Below are 27,898 nucleotides of genomic sequence, written 5' to 3'. Positions count from 1 at the left end.
CATGAATAGTTAAGCACTACGGCCTGTAATTTGTTTTGCTCACGAGGACGAACTTATTGACACGCTGATGGATTACCTCCAACCAGCACAAGTAAACAGCGCCAACAAGCCAATAGCAGCTGGGCTAAACAGAGACTTCCAAACGTTTGCTGTTGTCAGCTTATTTGATTAATGTTATCTGAGTAGGCATAACGTGCTTCTTACCTGACCGCCATTTAGCTCAACCACTAATTCACTGGTGTGTTTATTTTATGGGGAGGGATACAAACAGGTTGCGGAAGTAACTTAAATGCTTATATCGGCACAGAGAATATGAAATAAACTGTACGTTAATATACACACCAGAAAGGGATATGTTTATTATAATATTTTAAATCAGGGGAAATTCTCTTGAGATGAAAGCTGTTAGACATGACCTCAAAGTTTCGCACAGAGGCCATGTTCTTAATATTTCGTAAAACAAACTTTCGTGCGCTATATTTGTCCGAATACGAATACGTATAAGCCGCACTTCCAAAATTATATGTCCATGAAATAAAGACATCGTTTTCTTTTGCGTTTACATAACTTTTATTTTTAAACATTATTTGTCACTTTTCTCATAAGAAGTCGGCCCGTCTCAGTCAGTGTGCTGCATACACTGCCATCTCGCGACCAGACTCACACCCATGGAACTCACTTACCTTATCCCTGATCTCCTGCCTCATCTTCTCACGTTCCTCCTCCATTTTCCGGTGTTTCTCTTTCCGCCTCTCTTCGGCCTCTCTGATGGCCTCTTGCCGCTCTCTCTCGGCCTCCTCCTCCTTCTCCTTGTCATCACCGTCATCATCGCCTCCCACCGCACCTGCAACAGGAGGGGCGTCATCATCGGGTGCTCGTGCACCGACAGTTTCACTTCCCCGTAAAATTATCAGTTGAAAGGACCGTGAAGCCCACAAAATCTAAATATTGATTTTGACATATTTACATATTTGCAGCGCATATAATCTTGTTTTGGAATGCAGTCTGTCGTATGTCTTTACGTACAGCTGTGCGCCTCGCTAGCGCCAGAACGGTTGGACCGATTTTATTAACATTCGGTATTTAAGAGTTTTTCCACCGCAGTTCAGTGTGCGCTGAATATGAATACTGGAGCTCCAAAAATGTGAGCCATTCATAGTAGCCCCTGCTTATAAAATTATTTTCTTGAAAAATGCTGCACTGATTTTGAATAACGTTTCAGCAATTTATATAAATTATCTCCGTGAATAAAACTCCAAAGGTGCTTTCTTCAGGAAAATTATGATACGCTCTCTATATGAAGAAGCCTGTGCAGTATGTTTGTGCCCACTTCTGGCGCTTGCGCTGTGACACTTCCCATGCTGCAAGTAATGCTAAGACGCCTATACAGACATCGATAATATGCGGAAAGATAAACAGAATATTGAAGAAGAAGAAGAAGAAGAAGAGAGACAAATTCGTGGCAGTAGCTACACATATATATGTTTAAACCAATGGCCAAACTCGTCACTTTCGACAGAACAAACCCCCAGCATTATTCTGTACAAACGCCTGTCGGATAGTGTTTAGACTACCTGCCACACAACCGTGCCGAAGAAGTTGCCGCATATGAAGGGCACTAAGACTGCGCGGAGCAGTACAGTTTTCAACGGATGCGCGAATTTATTCTGTCTTCAGTTGCGATCCATTACACTGGCTTAGGAAAACAGGATTCAGGTCTTGATATTCAGAGTGACCTGGCATTAAAATACTGGTGATTTGTGATGCTGTAGCTTTATGTGGGCGTGAAACTTGATCTCTCACGAAAATTTATATTTTCTGGGAAGTGACGCCGTGCAGCCTTGCAGACGTTCAACCAGACTACACGGCGTCACACCCCAGAAGACAGTACTCTTCATAACCACCGATGTGGAACCCTCGAACGCAGCATGCAACTCTCGCCTTAAGAAAAACATACGGAAAATGCGAACCGACTGCTCGGGAATGATTTAGAATAGAGGAATTAACAACGGAGAAACGAAAAGATTCATAATTCGCAGTCTTCAGCTAATATTAACATGGTGATGACTGAATAAAGGAGAATGAGGTGGAGGGACATGTAGAAAGAATGGTACTATATAATGAAGTCACGTCTTGAGCGTAGATTTGAGGATAGATCAAAACGAATCCGACGAAGAAGGACGAAAGGGTTTAAACTGGGACTGTCCCTCGCCCCCAAAGGGCCCTGGCAATGTATTGCGGAGTTTCTGGTTTTGACCGTCGTCGTTAATGGCCAACGTCCCAAAATTCAGTAATCCCAAGTGGATTAATCTCGCTCAGAATCAATTTCGGTGGCGAGCTACTGTGAGTATAAGCCGCGCCATAGCTCAAGCGGTTAGTCGCTGGCTTCCAAGCGGCGGCCTGGGTTCGATCCCGGGTCTCGTCAAGTGGGATTTGTGGGGGACAAAGTGGCGCTGGGGCAGGTTTTCCCCGAGTACTTCGGTTTCCCCTGCCAATCTTCTTTCCACCAAATTCTCCATCGTCATAATCACCCGGAACAGGTACAACAGACCAATCAGTGGCCGCCGTGACGAGTGGACCCAACTGGACTCCACCCCCCACTATGCGAATTTAGGAAGAAAAAAATTACTGTGAGCACACCAATGGATCTTCATTTTCCCAAACAGCGGGACATCTCCTGATAGTCCCTTGAAGCAACAGATGCACAAAAGGAGCACAGGGAAGAGAGTACTGACCAACAGAACCTGTAAACACTTAGCAGAAATAATTCAAATCGACTTATCTCAATTTGAGGCTGATCATCTTGTTATCACGGGGGTTTAAATGCAAGATTCTTTAGTAATGTCTCAAAGACAGAAGTGACTTGGTTTATTTAGCCTTTAAAGGAAGTGTTTTTACATGAACTCATACTTCATAGGAGGGATCAAGGCTTCCTCTCTAGCCTTATTTACCGTATCACTTGATTTACAATCTGTGGGTGAATATTCCCTTGGGGATCACGACCTACTCTATGGGCGATTTCCGAGATCTAAATAATTATTTAAAATATTGTGACATGACGCCTGAAAGCCGGAATAGTTCATTACTAAGCAACGGATCTTTAAACGGGTTCCCGCGGAAATTAACACTCACTCAACAATAAAAGAACTGCAGTTTCTATATGATGAGGGAAACTCACCTTTATAACAATAGAGGAGTGGTCACGAGGCGGCACAGCGAGGATCTCAGGCCACCTGAGAGAATAACAATTGAGGGTGTCTCTTGAGATGGCAGTCAAAGATGATGGAGAAGAGACTGTAAGAAGGGAATTAGTTTGCGATTTGAAGAATTTATGCGGGCTGTAGATACAGTGAGACTTTCAGAGATACGTTGCCAGGATACACCAAATGAAGGTTGAGAAAACCCAGTGTGTCCTAGTGATTTCTACTGAGGAAATCAGCAAGTGTTATAATCACTTGCAGTTACGAGTTGAGTGCAGAAGTGTAATAAATATAAACATTTAATCCAAACTCTTTCTATGGCTATGCGCATTACGTCCTCCACGGAAGTGAGAACAGCCTGCGGAAGAATCTGGGAAGTAATTCAGTTACTTTGAATCGAGATGTTGATGCTATTCGGTTGCGACCTGTGCGTGTCAAGCACATTACACATACAGACACACACAGAGGGACTTTTTTTTTTTTGAAAATGGAATTGTCCTAACTCCCATCAACAGGAAACTGAAAGACGTATTTTTCGTCATCGGGCTCCCACGTAAGTTCATTTCAACAGGATCCGAGAATACCCTCGAATCTAAATTTTACAAAAACCGTTNTTTCAACAGGATCCGAGAATACCCTCGAATCTAAATTTTACAAAAAACTGTACAACAGCATAGAAGGAGAACTGGAGGAATATAGGTGTGAATACTTCCTAATGATCATTGGGACCAGAATATTTCTTGCATAAATCAGGGGACCTAGGAGGCCTATATGTCTGGAGAACGAAATCTATAGGGAAAAGTCTGAGAGAAAGTCACACGTTGTAGTCCCTACAAAAATCCATCTATTCTATGTATCAGGGCGAGAAAGAGACCTTGTAAATACGTCTTATTTTCCTACCGCTGTATGAGAACTGAAAACGCAATCTGTCAGCTTGTAATGAGGCTGTAAGGTTCGCCTCACGTACTGAAGATGACGGACCCTCGTTCTCATAGCAGATGGAGTGCACAGCCTAACTTACATGATCAGTAAACCTCGAAAGTGTAGACCAGATCGTAGTTTCCTCATTGTCTTACTGATTTAATGTTATCAATTTACATTCCACATTATACATACACAGAGTATGGTAAATCAATGTGACTGTTTGTTGTCAGTGAAGAGTTATATTGGTAACACTGATACTAAAAATGAACAGAGTGTGTTTTCACTGCAGAGCGTTGGCAAAGATAGAAAATTCATATAGGAATTTCAAATCATGTCAGGCATACATGGAAATTGAGAGCAATTAATCTTACAAATCCCTCCGATGTAAACAGTGAAAAATGAACACAAGGGCCAATATCGCTTAAAGAAATCGAAACTGCTCCTCCATATTTTTCATGCCGTCTCTGGAATGTTTCGCCCTTCCGCTTATTTAGGTATTTCTCGTGCATCTTACAAGTTTGGGTTTCGAGCTGTCTCTCTGTGTATTCTAGCCGCTTCCTTCGAAATATTTTATTACTGTATTAATATATGCTGTTTCGAGGTATTCTCCAACATCATTATGATTTTCACGTGATATTTTCTTTCAGCTTCCTCGCCTTTTCATATGCATAAGTACTTACTTCCTTCATGGACTGATGCTGACAGCAATGAATGATGCAATTTTGAGCCTTATGACCATCGTGATATATCCAATATTTTTTTTCTGCGTAACAAAGCACAGCATAAAAATAACATAACTGTATCATAGCAACGTCAGACGACTGAGCAAATGGATGAGGCAACTACAAGCAGAGGTTCTTACAGCGGTGTCCACAAAGATTTCTGTCTTCCGAGGCATAACGCCGTGTATTTCGATAAAAATCAAAGATGTTTCGGAGGAATATATTGCCTCAATTTTCAAGGGCGAAGGTTAAGACAAGCAGGAAGGAAGCAGAGAACTACAAATAACCTATAGTGTTTAAAGGGGAACTGTAAGGGGACATAACGGCTGTCAGAAACGCAATGGAATCAAACAGAAATGGATAATTAACTGGATTTCCACAAGGTGATATTTGTTGTTTAGTATTTAAGGATAAGTGGATCAGTTTCTGATGAAGCCGAGATGGACCAGTGATACAGTGGCTACTCTATGGGGAGGATAACAGGGGAACATGATTCGATTCTCGACACACCCAGAAATTGTTCCCTTCTCCACAGTGTCCAGACCGGCTCTGGGCCCTTCTAAACCTCGTATCTGGTCGGTACTTGGGATTATTTCCTGGGGGTAATACGACCGGAACGCGACGCTTTTCATCCAACTAGGGCGTAAAAAGGCTAAGAGTGCGTGGAGTTACATAGTCACGCCCTCATACATATTTAGGCCATGGTGACTGTTTAAACACAGGGAAAAAATAAATTATTTGTTGGAAGCAAATTCGTGTCAAGTGAAAAGAGCTCGATGCAGTTTCGAATGCAGTTATAATAAACGCAGCGAAAGGCAACAGTTTCCATGTTACGAACGAGATGCATCGTTTTGATACCAAACCCTTCATTGTATATCTTTCATGTGTAGCAACATCAGGGAGAACAAATCGCTCCTCCTAGCCCTTGACACTTTACACCAGTCATCACGAGCGTGTCGTAGACTGGAAATATAAAACAGAACAGTAACCTGTTATAACGCTGAACATAATAAGCGTTTAGACCGAGGACAGGGTAAATAAACTGACTGTAATTACAAGAAATTACTACTAGTACTGTAGACTTCTGATTCATGATACTGTGTAATATGTTAAGTTGCTACCAACGTTTCGGAGGGAAATATTGCCTCCATTTTCAGGGCAGACTTTTTTCTTCGAAAAGATGTTACCCATATATCAGACTACATACAATCTAGCGGAAATGTACCATGACCACTAGGGAACATGCCATCATTTTAAAAAAATGACAAATCAATAAATTTAATGATCTATGCAACTCGAAGGTTCACTGACATACTTAAAGCAGTGAGCAGCTGGACGTATCGGAAACACACTCTCACAGTAGCTTATTGTTATACGGGGAAATTGAAAAGTAAATTTGTCCCTGTATCTCATTATGCCAACATCAAGATGACGTACGGATGACGGGTTTTTTGGTTCCATACATACGTAAACTGGGCACTTGATGGAGGTCAGTGGCCAGGTTCACGCCCCGGCCGCTTTACTACCGGGAACCGCTGGATAATGGGTTAAGAGACTAGAAAACATCCTAGAACCAGCTTCGTCGCGTTGGAAAGAAAAGTATTTTGCTTCTGCCGGAAATTGAACCCAAATTCCAAGGTCGTCCAGCTAGCAGACTAGTAGTGACGCCGACTTAGCGCTCCATCACATGTACATGAGAACAATATTTGCAAATTGATAAAACCCGGAAACAATTTTGTTATTTCGAAAGCGTACAGTTGTATCTGCGTATCGCGTATCCGAGCCTGTACCGACGATATGAAAACGAAGCTGAATGCCTGGGCCAGGGCTTGGGGCCATCGGCCTGCAGGGACTCAAACGCTCAACCTGACCAATCACACAACAAGTCCTTCATATATCTAATTACGAAACCACGAAACCCAAAGAGAGGCAGCCCACGCGATAACACGACTGTCTCGCATCTCGGAACACCACGGCTATAGAACTGAACTACGGTTTCCTGCTATGATGTACCTAATTCGAAACTCGGTCGGTACCAACCATACTAATATTTGACAAACGCTAATAGTGTGGTATTTTAACCATTTAAAGCACAGCGGTTACTATTTATACCATCACAAAGACAAGATAACACCGTCCAGTGTGACTATTTAAGTTTTATCATTTGAAAACTCATCACCCTTACATGTTTCGATCGCTATGGATCATCCTCAGAGGGCACCAATACTTTTTTCGGAAAGTACTATTACAACAGGTGTTAATTTATATACATACACATACACAATGTACATAATGTTCAACTTTTCACAGTCACAGCAGCCTTCCTGGTATTAATTTTTTTTTAAAGTTTCTTAAACACTTTGTTGTTTAAGATAGAGTTATTACAAACCATGCAGGTTCGTGTCAATTCTCCTATTGTCTTTCTTGGAGGTGACTGATCCTGTGCCGCCTGTCTATCTGATGAAAGGAGATTCTTAGTACTGTCCGTGTTTATTCGTGACTTGCTGTGTTGTAAACAATAAGTCCAATTACCAATCTAAACCCCGTCTGTAGTCACACATACACGTGACGGTATTAAGATTTGATTACGAGTAATTGTAATTCTCAAATTGTGAGAGATAACCTGTTTACTTTCCTGCATTTGTGAAATATTGATAAATATAATCGATAAAAAACTATAGCGCTTCGATTTCAAAAACTAAGAAATTGAAAACGAAATTGTTCTCCGTACAAGTGAAGGACGAGATTGTGACGAAGTCTCTGCTAACTTGAAGGGAAGCCAGTGCTTTACGCCATATCTCACTGTGGAGGAAGAGACACTCAGCAGCTTGGGTAGACGGGACGGAGAGGAGGGAGAAAGAACAATAGAAAAAGTGACAAATTTCAGAAAGGGCAAAACTAAAGGAAAGTGGAGGGAAAGGAGAAAAATAAAAAGGTGCATAAAGTGCAAATATGTATGTGAACACAGATGAAAATTAAGACTAAAAATGAAGAATGATAGGACAGAAATGCAGGAAAAGGAATATACAATGGAACAGCAGGCAGAAAGAAAAGAGGAACATAGAGAGAGACACAAGGAAGGACAAGAAGGAAGTATGAGATATAGAACAGAGAATGTATTTACCACGCCATGAAGACGCAGGGGGATATACATGTACAGCTCCACATTCTTAACCCCAGCGGTAAGTGGAAGTCAGTAGCAAGCTTCACGCTCCGGTGCCTTTATTCTCGTGTTAACACCACTGATACCCATTTCATGAGGTCGCGTGTTTTCCAGAGTATCTCTGGACGCTGTGCAGAAGGGAGGAATTTCTGGCCCGTGCCGGAAACCGAACTCGTATTTTTCAGCAGTCCAGTCCGTACCAGGAGGAATGAGTGCAAAAGAAAAAGAGAACGAAAGAAACGAGAAGGTAAGAAAGAAAAGAATAAAAACATTTGCTAAATATTGATGGAAATTTGAAGTACCACTAAACGCCATTCCCAGTGCATCAAAATGAATTATTTATAAAAGTCCATTACAGGAAAAAGGGGTGGAACGTTGCCTGAAGAGAGACGGATAAACTGCAACTCATTTCAGAAGAAGAGGAACTAGCGACTGGCATGAAGGTTCGCCTTCAAGAGACGCGCTGTGCAAGAACTCTAGTTGAAGATCACGAAGAGTCCACGCAGTGGAACGCCTATAGGCAAAACAATCTTCCAGCCAGAAGGGAATTACATATTATTTAAGCTGGAGATCCGAATAGGCTAGATTTTGTAAGATTTGAGTTTTTCACGGCAGTGACTATTAAGAATGCCGCCTGCTGGGATGTGGCGCCGCGTAGATATTTTTTAACCGACGTTTCGGAGTAACGTATCGCCTCCATCTCTAGGGTATAAGAAATCCGCGAGCGACAGCATTCTTCAGGCTAAATTTTATTAAGAATTTCTGTGCCAACAAGCGACATGTCTCGTTCAAACCCATCGGATCTGCTAGAATATCTACAAAATTTCTGCTACAGCTTGTTTTTGGCCAATGTGCATGTGAATTTAGGGTTGCTGGGGAAATGTACATATGCAGTCATTTGAGAACAAAAGGAAACCTTGAATATAAAGGGAAAATGAGTACTTTGCCTAAAACATCTGTGAGGGTACGTCACGCCTTGAGTATGCAGTCTCACTCCAGAAGAAATCCAGTGTGTTCAACGGGACTTCCGGTATGGTGATATTGGCTCCATTTCATTCTCACGTGCATGAGTGACTATAGACGGGGTTTCGATTGGTAACTGGATTTACTGAACACTTACAGATCGTAACTGCAAGTAACTACAGCGCTATTGCTAATTCACATGCTCTACAGTTCACTGTAGCACGCACTAAGTCTCCTCAGCCTGCCGTGTCTTCACCGATTGCAGACAAATAGTAATAAGAATTGAATATTACAATTTTACGCTTTTACAAATCTACAAAATTCGACTCTCCTGTAAAACGTGGTAAACAGTGAGCCTTGCTACACAATAGCTTTCTGTCGCACGCTTTCAGTGTGCATCATCTTTAATGGAGCATCGAATATAAATAAAATTCTGTGTTTTATCTAGCTAAGCATATGAGATTAGGCAGTCTGGGAGTAGGTCATGTTAGAAGAAGAAATGTATTAATTATTAGGCAGGCTGTCAGTCATTCAGGTCAGACATAAGCATCCGTCCCGAGCTATATGAGTTTGCCTGTCTGTTCGCCGACAGACAAAACTTCCTCGGGTAAGAGCGGGATATAGTGAACCAGTGCTCTGAACCATTTCGTGTGATGAATGGGACATGCAGCATGCATGATATGAAAAATGTTTTCAGCGGTTTGGTCTGAAAACTTCATGCGAGTTTTCTCACGACTATGATTATGAAGAGCACAATTTTATGGGATGTTACTGCGTGTAGCCTGGTAGAAATTTATCGAAATTCCATCTTCAGGGTTTGAGTATAGATGAAGAAAGCAACAAGCTGAAAGAGCAATACTGCTGCTTTCTTGCCTCACCATTTGACCCTGAGGATGGAGGCAATACATTCCTTTAAAATGTTTGTAAACTTCTGCCAGACAAAATGGCGTGACATCCCAGAATGGAGAAGATCCATTTGGATACATGGGCGTAAAGTGAACTGTGTGTTGCAAACACAAGACGTGAAGAAGCGATCCCCAGCCAAGCAGCTCAGGTTCCGCCCGATTTGTTTAGGCCGCGATCTAGTGAGCACTGTCATACATCTTCAGGTGCCATAAAATGGTGGTCAGCTTCTCTGGCTATGTCGGTAACCGTGAAACTCTGACGCACAATCTTGTAACACGGATAAAAGGGCTAACTTCTCTCAAGCAGTATTTTTGTAGCCCAGAAGTGTGCGTGTAACTTCTCATACAGGCCGCACCACAGCTCAGGCAGTTAGTTACCGGCTTCCACTGGGTTGAACCCCAGGTCAGGTCACGTCATGTGGAATTTGTGGTGGACAAAGTGGCACTGGGGCAGGTTTTCTCCGAGTACTTCGGTTTCCTCTGCCAATTATCCATTCCATCGACTGCTTCACGCTCATAATCTATCACCTGGGGCTAGTACAATAGGTCAGTTAGTGGCCAATCTCAAGAGAAGAAAAAGAACTTGCCCAATCGAGTTAGCTTCCGTGAGTGTGTCTAAAATCACTTCCTCTTCACTGCCTGTACCTGGCGGCCAATACCTGAAGCAGAAGGCCATTCGCTAGGGAAGCTACAGTTTTAATGGAGATGCGATTCATATCTTCCGGATCGTGATGCAGTGCACTTTGACGGATATGTAGCACTGTTTCGTATGAACCTGTTCCTCCATCTTCAGGGCCAGCCGTCGAGTTTCAGGAGAAACTTTCCCTTGACGCTTCTCCTTACGTCATTTCAATAGTATCTAAATCTGAAATTAATCTCAGTTAGTTATGATAAGAGCCAATAAATGGCAGTGATTACAATGTTCACGTCTGCCGAAAAGATATAATTCGCAACTATATCCTGCTTATCCTATCACACTGACTTTGTTTCAGCGAATTTCTGATTTCGAAGTGCCCCTCAAGGGGTATAACGTGTAACTGTCACCTGCGACAACAATAACTACAGAAGGGAAGTGGCGAAATTTCAAAGGGTACAGAACTGCACTGTAGCTTCATGAGACACTCTTGCGCTGAGGCAAGAGAGATCGGCTGATGCCTGACTGTTGTCAATACTGACGAGGCTCCAGTGTCTCCCCATCCCCCCCCACCTTCTTCGTGAAATATGCACTATTTGTGAACCGGCGGGACTGCGGCCATATTGGGCGGATGCTCAGAATTGTATTTGTAGAAACTGGCCTCCATTTAAACAGAAATAATTCAAGAGAATGTCTGATGAGAAAACATGGCTGTCCTTACCGCAATGTCTTCCGTTACAGTGACAGTATCCCATCCACTGAGCCAGTAAGATATAATTAAATAAGAAAGCAAGCAAATAATTATATAAGATTTTGGTGGGAAAACCAGGAGGAGAGAAACCAGTAGGAAGACCAAGACATAGGTGGGTGGATAATATTAAAATGGATCTTACAGAGATAGGATGGGATGGTATGGATTGGATTGATCGCGTTCAGGATAGGCACCAGTGGAGGGCTCCTGTGAACACGGTAATGAACCTTCGGGTTCCATAAAATGCTGGGAAATTCTTGAGTAGCTGCAGATTTGGCTTCTCCTCAAGAAGGGCTCAGCTCCATAAGTAAGTAAGTAAGGCTGCTTACTCTATCAAGATAGCCTTACAGAGGTTCCCGAGTTCATACTGCGCATGAACAATGGCATCGTGATTTAAAAAATTGTCCCTCAGGGGCTACCAGTGGGCGGGTTATCTGTGGAAACCGCAGACAGAGATGGGATGTGGCAAAATGCTTCGCTTCTCAGTCCCTCTGTCTCTCTCGACAAAGCGCCAAGAGGTCAAGTCAACTTACGAGTTTGTTTCTTACTATGTGATGTATGCCTCTCATTTCTGTGCAGCCATTTTAGTCTGTTAAAAGTTCAGGGGGTTTCCGTGTTAAAGTACCCGTTGTTATGCAGTGTCAAATTTGTGAAGCTCCGCGCTAATGGCGACGAGCAAACTTTGGGAATTAAGACAGAACTCAAAACTTAAATTCGTAAATCGATCAACTTCGTTTTTATAGCAGTCTGAAGTGGAGACTCGTGCTAACAGAAAGAAAGCTAGCCTAACATTTTACTGCAGTGCTGAGTACAGAATCCGTTCGGCACACTTTGTATCTTCTTCAGTGGAAAAGTGTCCCTTGAGGTAAAAATATTTTATCTTGGAATATTATATAAACGATCACTGTACTCTCCGTTTCGCAATCGCAGTGTGAGTCCTTTGTCGCGTATCTGCAATACAGAAGCAAAGGTTGTACGGCACTGAATTAAATTGGAAGACATTATGAATGGAAAACGGGTATGGATTTTGGAGGACACGACAGAAGACTATTCCAAGGTTCAAATCAGTGAAGTAACTACCGAAACGTGGATCAGAATTCTTATGGAGGAAGGAAGCCTTGGTCACACGCCTGGCCAAGAGACTACCCGCCTTTCACACAACACGTGTTTGCAGGAGCCGGCCTTTGGTCCTTGTCCTGAGCCACATGAACCAAACTCACACCCCCCTCCTGTTTCTTTAATTCATTTTATAATCTACTCATAACTAGGGCAGCTTTCCTAAGCGGAATCTTTTTTTTTTCAGGTAAAATTTTCAGAATTCTGTAAGAATTTGTAATATTCCCTTGCGTAGCACACGCCCTGTCGATCTTATTTGCAAGATTTTTCTGGGCAAACTGCATAAAAACAAGATAAATTTATACATTCTTATACCTTGAAGATGGAGGCGATAAATTCCTCCGAAATGTCGCTTAACAAAATATCTACACGCCTCCGCATTCCAGAATACGGCATTCCTGAAGATAAATTTTGTTCAGGACAGCGATAATGAGGCTGACATTCGAATCGGACACCTCCCAAATAAAATTACAAATCACTATATATAGGACAAGAGTTTGGCCATTGTTGTACCATTGTTGGTAGCGAATTCCCTTACCGGAAACAATAATCCTGATACCAATACAGCTGTCCTACTTCCGCGTCTCACATTCGCTAATCTCAAGCAATTCTTGGGGCTAGAATAAAAATTAAATCAGTCCGAAAACTTTTGACCGCAACACCAATTTTCACTGAAATCCATTCACTAGGTTCGGAGATGTTACATACGGACAGACGGACACTAATGCGGGCGGGAGGGATTACTTAATCACATGCAAATATTGGGTTTTCACAGAGGTGGACACATAGCGCGGTCTTGCGAGTTACGGTATGGAATATAATTTGGTAAGCTGGCACCAAAGTTCCGCAGGAGCATACGACCTGCATCTTCTACCCTGAAGATGGAGACAGTATATATGTGACGAGGTTCGAACCGGAGACAAATGTAGAGAGCTACCGCCATACCAGCCTAATCGGGCCATGTAATGTCGTAACCCACAAGCTGAAAAGATTAAACTCTCCATTATTTGTTTAGATTGTATTCTTCTTTCGAAAGAAGCGACTGAGAAGTTAGGCAAATGTAAGAGAGCTCGGAATCAGCAATACGCGAGAGAACGGTCTGAATGGGTCTATTCATGAAGGAGAGATCTCCCCCCCCCCACAGGGTGTTCGATATCTCGAATCTTTGTAATGGAACGGGCAAATTCTGCGTGGTAGATCAAAGGTTCAATCAGGCATCACATATTTCAAGCAGCGTTCAGACACCGAGACAGACATCGCTTTGTATTTTTGAATAGAATTTTCGAAATTTTATTTGATGAATGCAAAACTTTTGCTACCGCTCAAATAAATTAATTTCATCGTGAATTTTCTGAACGCTGTATGTGCCACGTTACTGAACCCATTATGTTCATGGACAAAAGAGAAACGAACTTCACTTCCATATTATAAAAAAAAAAATTTTTGTAAGAAATTAGAATTAAAGTAAAGGAACATATTTCTATGAACATTTCATAATGTCACAAAAGGAGAATGTTAATATTTAGACAAACATGTCAAATTTATGCTCATATCCATGTAATGTTATGTCAGCCCCAAACGTAATTCATTACTAATTTATCTATATTTTTATAAATTTTCTCATCTAACTTTATGGAATTGAGCTCTTCTTCAGAAGCTGCCAAATTGTGCAGATACTCAAGAATTTCCAGGCATTTCATGGAACCCGAAGGTTCATTACCGTGTTCACAAGAGCCCTCCACTGGTCCCTATCCTAAGCCATATCAATGTAATCCATACTATCCCATCCTATCTCTCTAAGATCTATTTTAATATTATCCACCAACCTACGTCCTGGTCTTCCTAGTGGTCTCTTACATTCTGGTTTTCCCACCATCTTCTTCGCCTTCATGTATATCTCGTATATTTCCATGGATTAAAAAAAATTATGCTTTGAGTCTAGATATATTTGGTTGAGTTTTGTACGTCATTTCATAACGAGCGTTTACGTTCGAAACATGTGCACCGAACAACACAAAATTTAAAAAAGGGGATTATGAAATGTCTGTTCGCGTGACGGTTAATCTTACAAAACTGTAGTTCTTTGCATCTGGTCGGGACACGAACGGGGTAATGAACTTTGAGGTCCAAAAATGTCGAAGAATTTATTGTTGTGAGTAACAATCAGCTTTTCAAGAAGAACTCTACTCCACGGGGTTACTTCTCTGGTCGTCGACTAAGGAAGTCCACCTGGAAAGTCTATCTCAACTTTCTTTAGGTCGATTCCAAGCATACATGGAACAACAGTAATAACATATTCAAAAACTTACCACTATTGTTTCATATGTGCCTGAAGATGATCTAAAGAAAGGTCGAAACATGCAGTATTAACATCTGCGCCAATAAACGAATGCTGATACTGTAATATCCAGTTCTTTTCGGTTTCAATAAGTTCCGTTCACTGTCCTATTGTACACCTTTTTCTTTCAAACATTGCAATTTTGTGAGTCGGGGTAGCTCAGTCGGCATAGCGACTAACTACGGGCTGGACGACCTAGGGGTCCGAGTTCGAGTCCCGGAAGGGTCAGAATTTTCTCTTCTCCATATCATCCAGACCGCCTCTGGGGTCCACCCAGCCCCCTATCCAATGGGTATCGGGGGACCTTTACCCGGGGGTAAAGCGGAAGGGGCTTCAAGCTGACCACTCACCTCCAACTAGTGCCGAGGTCAAGAAAAGTGGACCTATACATCCACTCCCCAACAGCCTTCATGGCATAGTGCTTAATTAGTTAAGCATAGGGACAACTTCACCTTTTTACCTTTGACAGTGCAATACTATGTTACGGTCTGCTCCTTGAGTTCACATGTTTCCCTCCCCTGAATTAATAAGGGGATTTCCTGCAACTCATATCTTACAGAAGGGCCACTGAGCTAGATGAGGTCGGATAGCTCGTTCAGCACCGTGACTGGGCTACGGTTGGGGCAACAGGGTAAATGATGTCTGCACTTACCCAGCCTCCTATCTACACAATGGCTACCGGAAGCTATGTGACGAAATCACTCACCTCCACATCGTGGACAGGCTACGAATGCTTGGAACTATACTTCTACGCCGCCATACATCTTCATGGTGTTGTGCTTAGTTAAGCACAGAAACTTACGCATGACGAGCAGTTTAGGAACTGAAGCTTCCTGTTACTAACTGCAAACTTCGTGCGTTCATTTTGCAATAAATTCAAATCTTAACGTTCTTGTCGTTGTTATTCCATCCATATCGGGCAGTTGCATCCCCATCAAGTTAAAACGAAATAAATCGATGGTGTACCCATATTAATAGGACCGGCCCACTTAAGGCGGTGTGTCAGTCACTGACAGTCTAGCCTATCCAACAGAATCGTGACAGTTATGTTGGAGTGACTGTCAAAAGTTATGAGTCCACTTTAATGTCAGAGATCAATCTATATTTACAGCAGAAAGAGAAAGGTTAACCTGAAAGTTTCTGGAACTTTCTTGCAAGGTACACACAGAGTGTAAGCAGCCAATGCACTGGAAACTAGAACACAGAAAATATTGAAATATGAAAGAGATTCTTAGAATTTCGTCTTCTATAAAAGTTGACAGATTCTTAATCTTTTAAAAGCGAAATTTCTTACACCCCTTTTGTGGCCACAAAATCCTTTTCGAAATACAGTAATGTCTTATGAAAAGAGCGAGCCAACGTTGGCAACACTGACATTGTGTCCTGGATCATTCCTTCGGAAGCATGCATCTCCTTTTCCTTAAGATAGACATCCAATTCACACGTACGTTACAGAAGCAACTGCCATTTCCATCTTCAGTGCAGGAAGATTTCTCCCAGAAGTTAGTACTTAACGAAACTACACGGCGTCAGAATTTTAAATACTACATTTCAAAACCCATTAATTGGGTACACTGGCTACACAGAGCTTCCTTCTCACATGGCCTGTTTCTTGCAGACTGCTAGCCCTAAAATAAACATCGTAAACTGTAAATTCCCACTCCTTGTATTTCCCATGGCGCGTCACTCAATTTTGTTGCGCAGCGTAAGATAAATAAGGATATAATAGAGTTTAAATTGAATTCATTAGCACGGAGAATTGAACTTTATGCATGTACACAGAATATTCTCTGCAAGATGGAGGAAAACGAGACATATTCATTGAAAACCGTGCGGCTTAGTTTCGAGTTTCATCGTGTTTGAAACTTCTTGCATTGTGGTTAATTTGTTAACTCAGATAGAAACAACTTCAGTTTCAGTCATCACTGACACACAAGAGAGTAATCCTACGTCGATATTTCGCAGATGTACGAGTAAGCCTAAACACAGATCCAACAGCTAAACACGGAACACAAGAGGAGACCTATGAAACCATCAGTATATATTTCGTAGTGTTCTGTGGCAATCTGATAACTGAGGAGCTACTTGAATGGAAAAGTAGCGGCTCCGGTCTAGAAAGCCGAAAATTAACGGCCGTGCGGATTCCTTGTGCTGGCAACGCGACACCCTCTATCCCTAAACTGGTGATTTCGCCGACAAGCGGCGGTCGCTCGGTCGGTATAGTTCGCTTACGGGCTAAAGCCATGGAGTTCTTTTTTTTTTCTGTGACAGTTTGGAGGAAATGTGAACTTTACAATTTCAGAAACTCAGTGAGCACGTTCGATGCTGGTTTAAATTTAAATAAATATTTTCCAATTATATATGAGGTTCTTAAGGCTGTAGCTACGAAGAGCTCTGCTTTCTGTGACGTCGTGTAATCTGATAGTATTTTACCGACTTTTCTGGAAAACCGTCAGCAAGGAGAACAAAACACTGCGCCTGTTCCTTGCTATTTGCTCGCCGTAACACTTCAACCCCGAAGACGGAGGCAACACATTTTCCGGTATATTTCTACCAGACAACACGGCGTCACATCCCAGATGACAGTATTATTTTATTATTGGTATACCGCCAGGATGGCCGAGTAAGTGTAGTGACTAGATTATCGCCTCTACGATCGAGGAATCTGGGTTCAATTCCCGGCAGGATAAATGACATATCTCCTCTTCACAGCGTCCAGACCGCCTCTGGGATATTTACTGAGCCTATTATCCGCCGAGGTTAATGCGGCCGCGGTGTGACCACTCACTTCCACATAGTTGCAGACTTAGGAATGCATGGAGCCATACCTCCACTCCCACACATCTTCATGCCTCAATTCTTAATTAAATAAAGGGGCAGCTGTACCTTTACCTTATAATGAAATATTTTTTATTCTATTCATAGTATCTTTAACGATTTGAATACTAATTGATTGCTAAATTTCTGCTGGTCCTCGGCAGTATATTGATCCTTGATTCCGAGTCCCACGGAACTCATGGCCATATTTTACTGTCTCGGCTGAGAAAGTACAGGTATAATTTCTCCTAACTAATATTTAAAAATTCAGTCCACTCTACGCAGGAAACACATTACCTCTCCATTACAAAGCCGAACCGCTTAATGCTGTGTAGGGAAACAGTCGCTGTTTACGGTGAGGAACTTACCAAACATACAAACACCGGTGAACCCTTCGTCAAAAATGAAATACTAAGAATGGCTGAAAGGTACAAAAACCAAACTGTAAACCATGACAACGAACTAATAGAAGAGCTATAGACCAACGGTCCAGTGACAAGAAGACTGAACAGAACATGGCCCCCAAGACATCACCAATCAATGAAATAGACTGCAAGTAGGAGAAGCATCACTGGATGTTTCCCTTGCAAGCCAACCACCTACACCACATTTACTTAATGCTCTGTAATGATGTAGATTGTAAATAAGCATAATAAGCATAAAAAACCACGGTGTGAGCAGAAAGCAGAGTTTTGTGTCCATATAGTAAGCATTGAAATACGTGTATAAGGGGTAAATGCGACTAACTTTGGGAAAGCAGATCTTTGCAAGAACTAGACATCATTGAGGACGAGATGTAGCAGCAAATAACACGTTTGGGAAATGTGTTCATGCACACTTCTGCTTCACATCAGCCTCTCTCTCTTGTCTTGTCTCTAGCATTCTTTTTAATACAAGTAAGATATATTAACGCTAAGCAAATCTGCTCCACACCACAGAGCTATGTTTCATGAAAACACACACCTTTCAGGTGACAGGTGAGCTGAGGAAACCACAGAGCGGATTCCTCCAAAACGCACATCCTCAGGCAAGACACACGACTCTCAATAAGTAGGGGAAAGGGAGACGTCTTCTTTGAAAGATAAGACGAAGCCGTGTTGAGAACCAAAAACATTCTGACTCTGCAGAGGGCTCAAGTTTGTCGGTTTCAGTAACGCCAACTCCATATTCTCACTGTGGTCTTCTGGGGTGTGACGTCACGTAGTGCTATAGAAGGATACAGACGCTTCGGAGGGACATAATGCCTCCAGCTTCAGTTTGAGGTAAGCAGCGTAAGGAATCGCAGGTTGGAAGGAACGTGATCAGTTGGACCTGTGGGAGGGAATGAGGAAAAGAAGGCCGATCCAGGCACGTATAAATGGTAAATAAACTAAGTCGGAATCCGCTTACAAGACTGCACGGTATCATAAACCAGAAGACCATGTGTTAAAACATATAACATTTAATGAAAGGCAAAAATGGTAGCTTATAGCTTCCACGGGATTTCTCTACGATGTAAAACGACTTATTACCTGCTTCTAAACACCGTGTGGGCGTTTAGGTTAGGCTCCTTGCAGTCTGTATTTGTATACTACATGGAGGACGGTTTGAAGTCCCGACTGCTGTAAGAGTCTCCTGAACTCCTTGGCCCTAGAGCAATTCTGAATGTCAGCAGGATTACCATAAGCCTTTATAGAGTTTCAGCCCTTTAACTGCCAACCGCGACTATCCTCGACATGGAAGAACGGTGTTTTCTATGTATATGTGAAATATAAACAAGGATCTTACTTACTCATGGAGCTGAGGCCTTCTGGAGGAGCCGCCAATTCTGCAGCTACTCAATAATTTCCCAGCATTTTATGGAACCCGAAGGTTCATTACGGTGTTCACAAGAGCCCTCCACTGGTCCCTATCCTGAGCCAGATCAATCCAACCCATACCATCCCATCCTCTCTCTCTAAGATTAATTTTATTATCGTCTACCCACCTACGCCTTGGTCTTCCCAGTGGTCTCTTTCCTTCTGGCTTTCCCAACAATATCGTATATACATTCCTCGTCTCCCTATTCGTGCTACATGCCATGCACACCTCATTCTCCTTGACTTGATCATTCTAATTATACCTGGAGATGAGTACAAGTTATGAAGCTCCTCATTATGCAGTTTTCTCCAACCTTCTGTTACTTCATCTCTCTTCGGTCCAAATATTCTCCTCAACACCCTGTTCTCAAACACCCTCAGTCTATGTTCCACCCTTAATGTAAGAGACCAAGTTTCACACCCATAATATAACAAGGATCTACAGCCACGAAGTTAGAACTACTTCAAATCATACACTTGCGCCATGGTGAAAGGTCTTTATTCATAATTTAATTTCTTTGACCTGGTCAAGGGATTCACTGCTTTCATAAAAACCAAAAGTTCATCGCCGTCTTCACAAAACCACTACAGGTCCAGTACCTTGAAGCCACATTAACTAAAAATTTCTTTAATATAAACATGCTGAAGAGAATAGTCCTATGGTTTGTAACGCCGTGCAGTTCGGTAGAAGTCCTCTGGCGTTTCGGATGAGCATATGGCCTCCATATTCAGGGTCGAAGAGTAAGTCAAGCAAGAAACCGGCATTAAGCAACGGCTTGGAACACAAGTGTGGAAGCCAGCGGCCATATTCCAATTTACGCATTAAACAAGCATCTACCCGAGGCAACTATGAAACACATCAAAGCAGCTTGCTTCCTGGTCGAGATCAGAACCCGGGACCTATCGATTATGAAGCAGTAGCGATAGCCATTGCGTATTATCCAGTTCAGCCCTTAAAGAACAGTGACTACATGCACCTCCTGTTCTAACGCACTAAAAGGCTGCATTTTGCCCACAGAGTGTATTTATTTTCTCTCTAAGAGGATCAATCGGCTGGGCTTTGTAGTGGAGACGGAATGTGTCTCCTATGAGGTACGGACTGAATTTGTATATATTATTTCGAAGAGATTCCGCTTTTAAAGGATTAATGAAAGCTCACAGTGATGAACAAACACACTGGCAGAGTTTCGTCTCCTTAACAATATTTTTACGCCTCAAGATTTGAGGCACAAGCCTTCGGATAACAATGGGGGGGCTGTCTCTGCCTTCGTGTTATCAATGGAACGCACCCCGGGCTCCACTCCGGTTATTTAGACTCTACGTCTGCAGATCCTAAATGGTCCCACAAAGAACATATTACAGCAGCTCTTTACACACTGTTGCTAAAGAGCGAGTCATCACCTCCCCTGGGGGCCATAACGAGATAATGAGCTGTTCTACAAATATTTATAGTGGATCGTGCTACTGCAGCCAGTTGGGAGGAAGAACGGTGTATGTCCAACGCACAAACTGCATGAACCAGGGGAGTCCTTCTGCAGAAGCCAACAGTCGCTCAGATGAAGAGAACAAACACTGAAGCTCAGAGATGAATATTATTTTAAGCCATATTAATCCACTCTGTATCCTCACAAACAAATTATTTGCGATCCATTTCAATATTACTTTCGCACATGCGCAGAAACCTTCCAAGTGACCAAGCAAGTTGGTTCAAACGGCAACGATTCCGACTTGGAGTCGTGAAGTGCTCAGTTCGAATCCATGCCGGGACAACTATACTCATCGGATTTTTTCGTGCTTCTCCTTAATCCATCGAGGCAAATGCGGAGCTGAACCTGTAGTTAGGGCTCCACCGCTTCCTCCCACGCCTTTTCCAACGCATTAATCACTACCATCCACTTTCCGGCGCTGCGGGTCTACAGTGTAAGTTGCTGAGTGTCGTTAAATGAACTATAAATAAATAAATAAATAAATTGTGATTTTCTGGGTTGTAACATCACGTAGTTCTGTGGGCAGACATCGATGTTTCGGATGAATGTAATGCCTCCACCTTCATAGGTGAAATATAGAAGTGAGGAATAACGGATGTTTCTAGGGACCGAATATGATGATAAACCAGTGTGGTAGCTAAGGTCTGGGTCAGTTCGGGAACCCAGAGGAAGGGGAACGTTCGCTGTTGGAAGCCGCTACCAAGCAACAGCAATGAAGGAGTGACTGTGGACACTAGTAGGTGTGTGTTTAACTGTGAACTGTAAAGTACAGTCACACTCTTATTAAAGAGTCCAGTCAATCCCAGCACCAATCCAAACTCCGTCAACAGTCACTAAAATCTTGACAATATATATAACGGTTTATGGATATATTTCAATATCGCTAATTCTATTCTGGATCTGTTGAGCGTGCAATAAAAATTATATTCCATACTTCCTTTGTCGTAGAGTAGAAGGAAAGGGTACGCAATTTGTGTTTCACTTGTCGCTGATGATAATGAACCAGTCTGTGTGAAAGGGATTAGTCAATCCATGATACCGCATATCTTCTTTGTCTTTTGCTTCTCTCCCTCATACTTCATAATCTCCTTTCCTTTAAAACTTTTTAATCTGCTTCATCCTACTTTTCCTTTTAATCCTAACCTCTCTCCTGAGTCTTCTTACTGTTCCTCGCCTCTTCATTTCCATCAACTTTCCTCTCCTTCTCCGCTTTAAACTTCTTAATGAGCGGGCAGGCACAGCGGCAATGCTCTGTACCGTATTGTGGAGGTGCTCGGTTCGAATATCGGCCGGGACACCGGCAATCCTGATCCTTTTCGTGGGTTTCCTCAGTCCACTCAGGCAAATACCAGGACAATACCTGCTTCAGACCATGATCTCTCCTTTCCAATTCTTACTGATTCATCTTCCATCAGTTATCCACAGTTTCAAGTTATATTTCAGGAACTGAAGGCGTTATACAATTCCCCGGTCCTCCTCTTTCTCTGCATAATTTAATGTTTCTCATTTTCTCTTCCTTGTCTTGTTCCACCTCTCCTATTTCTTCTTCCTCTTCTTCAATGACACGACTCATACAGCTGCGTGGTCAAGGTGTAAAACCGAAGTAGGCTGCTCTCGCAAAAGATATTAATATTGAGACACGAAGACCCGTTGCTAGGCAACGGCAGCGAAAAGAGCAGCTATACAAGCGCCGTTGCTGAGTAATGGCTTCGTAAACAAGCATATATGCAGGGCAACAATTGGAAGTATCAACAGAGGAACGGTGTTTTATGTGCAGCCCGCGCCGAGATGTTAAAAACAGTACAGTTACTGAGAATCAGTCATGTTCACAAGAGACAAACCCATCTTCTCGTCAGAGAGGATGTTACATAAGGATTATGACCGCGAGAATTCAGTTGGAAAATTCTCCGGTCGTGAGTCTCAAGGGGCTTGTCACCAAGACGAACTGTTTGACCGTAAACCGTTAGTTGTAAAGGAATTTCGATTTTGAGCCAGTCAGTCGAGAGCTGTTGTAGCTGAGTTCGGGAACCCAATGTAAGGGAAGTGAAACAAAACACTCCTCGCCCGTTCGTGACTTAAAACATAACTGGAGTTCATGCAACGTTTTAACGTGCGACAAATCGTTTCTTGGACAAATTGAGATTGCGTTAATGGCAATGATAAATCTAGGGGTTACAAAACTTATATATACAGAAGGATCATTTGTTCTCTCATCTCTCCTTTCTACCTATATTTATAGTCCATTCTGTTTTTCTTTCCATCCTATCTCACGCCATTTCTTTCCCCTCCGACAAGTTCTGCTCTTTCTGGGTATAAGCTCTGAAATGTTCCAAGACGAATCCTGCACTCAGGAAGTAACTAGTGGATGTATGGCAAATTGGCGCTTACACTAAATCCACCACTGNTGGTTGGGGGGGGGGGTCGACAGCAGCGCCATTGTTACAAGTCGCCGGACTAATTAAACCTCACAGAGGTTATCCCTGATTCACGTGACAAACGGTCTCAAAGACGTCAGGTGGATGGTAACACTGGGTTGGAGGGTTCGGGGGGTGGGGGTGGGGGCGTCTGCTGTACTGACGCTGATCCCACCCCGTCGCCAATGTCGCCGTCAAGCCATTCCAATTACATGTTGCTTTCTGTTCGAAGCCGAAATGCGTCTGTCAAGTAACGCTGACACGACTTCACCCGATCACAAGGAAATCGCACAAAGCAATCACCATATAAGTAACAGGGTTATGGATTTTGTGCAAGGCTCGGAATTCAGTCAGTATATTTGATATTGGTTACTGTGGTTATTTGCTTACTTACAGAGCTGAGCCCTTCTTGAGGAGAAGCCAAATCTGCAGCTACTCAAGAATTTCCCAGCGTTTTATGGAACCCGAAGGTTCATTACCGTGTTCGCAAGAGCCATCCACTGGTCTCTATCCTGAGCCAGATCAATCCAATCCAATCCATCCCATCCCATCCTATCTCTCTAAGATCCATTTTAATATTGTCCACCCACCTACGCCTTCGTCTTCCCTGTGGTCTCTTTCCGTCTGGCTTTCCCACCAATATCCTCTATGCATTCCTCTTCTCCCCCATTCGTTCTACTTGCCCTGCCCACCTCATCCTCCTTGACTTGATCATTCTAATTATACTTGGAGAAGAGTTTTAATGTGGTTACTGGATTTCGTTATTGTTATTATTGTTATTATTTTGACATTAAGGAAAGAGCATACACTGAAGGCACTTCAGAATAGGGCGCTGAAAGAATATTTGGACCGAAGAGAGATGTCATAAGAGAAGTTTCATACAAGCTGCAGTTTTCGCAAAATATTTTGAATGGCGATATGAAGGAAGATAAGATGGGCAAGGCGTGCATACAGGTTCCTGGAGGGAAAGCCAGAAGAAAAGGACTGCTAGGAAGATCTAGAAGTAGGTGGGAGTATAATATTAAGATGGATCTTAAAGAAAGAGGATGAGGTTGTATTGACTGGATTCATCTGCCTAAGGATAGGGACAAGTAGCGGGCTCTCGTGAACATGGTACTGAAGCTTTGGGTTACATAAATTGCTGGAAAATTGTCAAGTAACTGGGCGACTGACGGATTCTCATGAAGGACTCAGTTACATGAAGTTATTATTATTGTGCGAACATTTTAAACATAAAGAAGATATAAAGTTGGTTGAGAAAAGGACTACACGGCGTTACGCCCCACACGATAGAGCGCTTCATAGTGACGGCTGAGAGAAGCTCAGCGCCTATGTCTTAAATACAGATAACTCTAATGTTCTGTTTTACAGTGTTTACAAAGTTCAACAAAGATGAATGCAGAGATCTGATATACAAACACGAACTTACAGACCCCGCATGAGAGTTTACTGAAGATCTATGATACGACCAATTAACAATTCAATTGGTTCAGTACAGTCTCCTGCAAGAAGAAAAAGAAATAAAGCGAAGCAGGAACCCTTCTGATCCATAAATCTCCGGTGGATTTGTTCAGATGTGCCTCAACGACGACGTAGTAACTGTAGAAGTCATTCAGCTTTGGATAAAGGGGCAATACGTCTGCGGAGGCAGGAACACGGGAGGAGAAGCTAAAAAATAATTCCAGTTACGATAAAAGGTCCTTTATCCGTGATCAAGACCGGGTACTATTATGTTACAGCCGAATTAATTTGCCCCTAAGCGAGTTCCTCAAAATGATCATGTTTCACTTGAGTATTGGAGGTACGGGTTCGAGTCCAGACGTACTGTTATACTCGTTACCTAATGAGAGATCTGAAAAAGGAAAGCGTTTCTTAAAAAGTACTAATTTTATAAATGCATTAACCGTAATGCTTCATACGCAGCCGCCCCCCAAAATGTTACCTCCAATATTTCGCCATCATGCAGCCATCCCAATGTAAAATCTAAATGTATTCCAATGGACATCTTCCAACTTTAATACAAAAATTTTGATCATGCGCAATATTGCCCATAAACTCTTTCATTTGCTGATAACCAAGTCCACTTCCTAATCCTGTACCTTCTTCACTTCCTACAGCTTTTTTTTCCCCCTTGGCTCTACAGCCCCAGTGGGCCTAGGCCTACCTCCATGAATTTCTCCGTTCACTTCGGTTTTTCTAGATCTTACACATTCGGTAGGACTCGTTGGGCGGGTGATCAGTTCGTCACAAGGCCTCTACCTGTACACAAACACACAAAAACGCACATACATACAAACTAAACATCCATGCCCTGAGTGGGATTCGAACCCACGATCCCGGTTTCCAAGCGAGCGAAGACAGTACATGCCTTAGACCGCGCGGCTACCGTGACCGGCTCCTACAGCTTTACCCTCTCTCAAATGTATGTTTACCAGAAGGACGAGTAGGCACTGCCTGGTAACCTTCAAACAGGAACTTTTTCTGTATCCCTTTAAATATAACGTCTCTTTCTTCTAGCGGCGTCACAGGCTGAACGTTCAATTCCAATTTGTAGTAGACAGGTCCTGGAGGGCGTGACTTCTCGTATTTGCTCTGATACCAACAACCGTCGCGATAAGAAGCAGACAGAAAAGGAGCACGCGCGGGATATAGCGAAAGAAATCGGTTGTAAATCGTACAGATGTGGCTGCATGACACGAGGTGAAGATAACATAACCTGCACTAAATGCGATTCGGGTGTTGTCCATTGTAACTTCCATTTTGTGAGGATGAAGCAGCCAAGTGGGATTTCTTCTTCATTTTAACGGCGGCCTGGGGAGACCGTCTGAAAGTACCGGACCTCATCCATATTCGATGCCATAACTGTCGGATCGCAAGCAATTTGTCACGCTTTCGCCTGCCCTCTCGTGTCTTACAGCCACTCAGTCACCCAGACGTGCCTGCCTACGAGAATAACACGGAACACACCGTACAAAACTATACTCCTCAAATACAATTACACTAACAGGCAGATTACTACATGGGCTGACAAGCCAGGAACCGGGATTCGATTCCTCGCAGGGGTAAAACCTTTCTTTCTTTCTTTTCAATAGCATCCACACCTAGTCTCCTATCCAAGGGGTATCGTGGGCTCTCTTCCTGGGGGATAAAGCGACCGGGACATGACGTCAATCACTAATGGTGAAGCTGAGAATGCGCGGAGCCATATCTCCCCTCTCCCATACATTTATCTGTAGTTCATTTAAGGACAATGCCACGATATCGAAACATAGACCTGCAGCGTCGAATGATTCACCGGCAGTAAACAGTGAACTGGGAAGGATGTGGTAGGAAACAGACCCAGTTCAGGATATCTCAGAATTTTAATTGGAGGGACTGAGGTAAACAGCGAAACACCTCAGTTAGGGAGAATGAGAAACTTCATACAGAATCGTACGCGCATGCGCATGGGGTATAGTAAGTTGGACTTTGAGTTCTGTATTGAAACATCCGGCTGTATTACTGTTCACTCAATGTTATATATGTGCCAGCCCTTCTCTACGCAATATTTTCAGGGATATTCAAGGATTATATCTAATTATTCGCACTGTCTCCATGAACTTCTTAACCGCTACCTTGGTATAATTTGTTCTAGTGAGCCAATGTAGTGTTCAACAAGCGCACAGTGACACTGCAAAATTCATCATACGAACGTGTTGCATAACGAAGTACGCGAAAGTACAATACCAAATACAATTTTTATTTTGACCTCCAATACAAAATTTAATCGAAACTGAGTGATAAATTTCTGAACTAAAACGTGACGGTGGGCGGATGGCAGTGTCCATTTTATGAGGTCTGTACACAGAACGAGAAATTTACTAAAATGACAAAAAATGTCAAGTTTATATTTGAATTAACAGCTCGCTGTAATGTACATAAAACCCCATTTAATGGAACATACAGGAAGCCGGGGTAGTTCAGTCGGTACAGCGACGGTCTATAGGCTCGACGGTAGGGTTCGAGTCCAGGCAAAGGCAAGAAATATTTCTCTACCAGCATCCAGATCGGCTGTGGAGCCCACCTAGCCTCTTAATCGATGGGCACCAGGGAATCATTCCCGGGGGTAAAGCGGCCGAGGCGTGAAGCTGAGCACTCAGCTGCATTTAGCGCCGTGGTCAAGAATGGTGGCGCTAATCCTCCACTCTTCCATACGTCTTCATGGCGTGATATTCATTTAACAAAGAACAAGGAGAACTTTACATTTTACATTTAAAACAGTTTATAAAACTACTTTGCTCAACTCTGTTAGGCAAGGCGGGAAGAGAAATACGCCTTCTCGACGTAAAAGCATAGCTTCTTGCAGACCGGCAAAAGCAAAGCTTCATAAGAGACAGACTGAAGCCACGGGAAGTGTCAAGTAAGGATATTTGTTATCATTACGTTGTCTGCATTATAACGACCGCTTTGTTGCGATTTACTTCGCTGAACTCTGGCCTTGCATCCTTTGTCCGCTATCATCAAGCAAGTTGCTTCAACTCCTGTTCGAATTTCAGAGGCTGGTTGCCGGCTGACCGACTCCCTTTTCCATTCAAATCGCAAATCCAGTCAAAGGCTCTGCAAAGAGCAGCAGACGCTTGGCTGACT

The 27,898-nt window shown here is 42.8% G+C and overlaps 1 protein-coding gene across 5 annotated transcripts in view; it reads right to left on the bottom strand.

Annotated features, from left to right (window-relative positions):
* Positions 1 to 27,898, bottom strand: part of LOC111870974 (complexin) — a 765,449-nt gene that overhangs the window by 31,500 nt on the left and 706,051 nt on the right. For all 5 annotated transcript variants that reach the window (XM_023863668.2, XM_023863666.2, XM_023863670.2 and 2 more), the window contains one exon: positions 684 to 844. In XM_023863668.2, the coding sequence (XP_023719436.1) occupies positions 684 to 844 (161 nt within the window). The remainder of the gene's footprint in view (positions 1 to 683; positions 845 to 27,898) is intronic.

Source organism: Cryptotermes secundus, unplaced genomic scaffold, assembly GCF_002891405.2.
Source record: "Cryptotermes secundus unplaced genomic scaffold, Csec_1.0 scaffold1044, whole genome shotgun sequence".
NCBI lineage: Eukaryota > Metazoa > Arthropoda > Insecta > Blattodea > Kalotermitidae > Cryptotermes > Cryptotermes secundus.
Note: the sequence above shows the minus strand (reverse complement) of the source record. Positions and strands in the feature narration are given on the sequence as shown.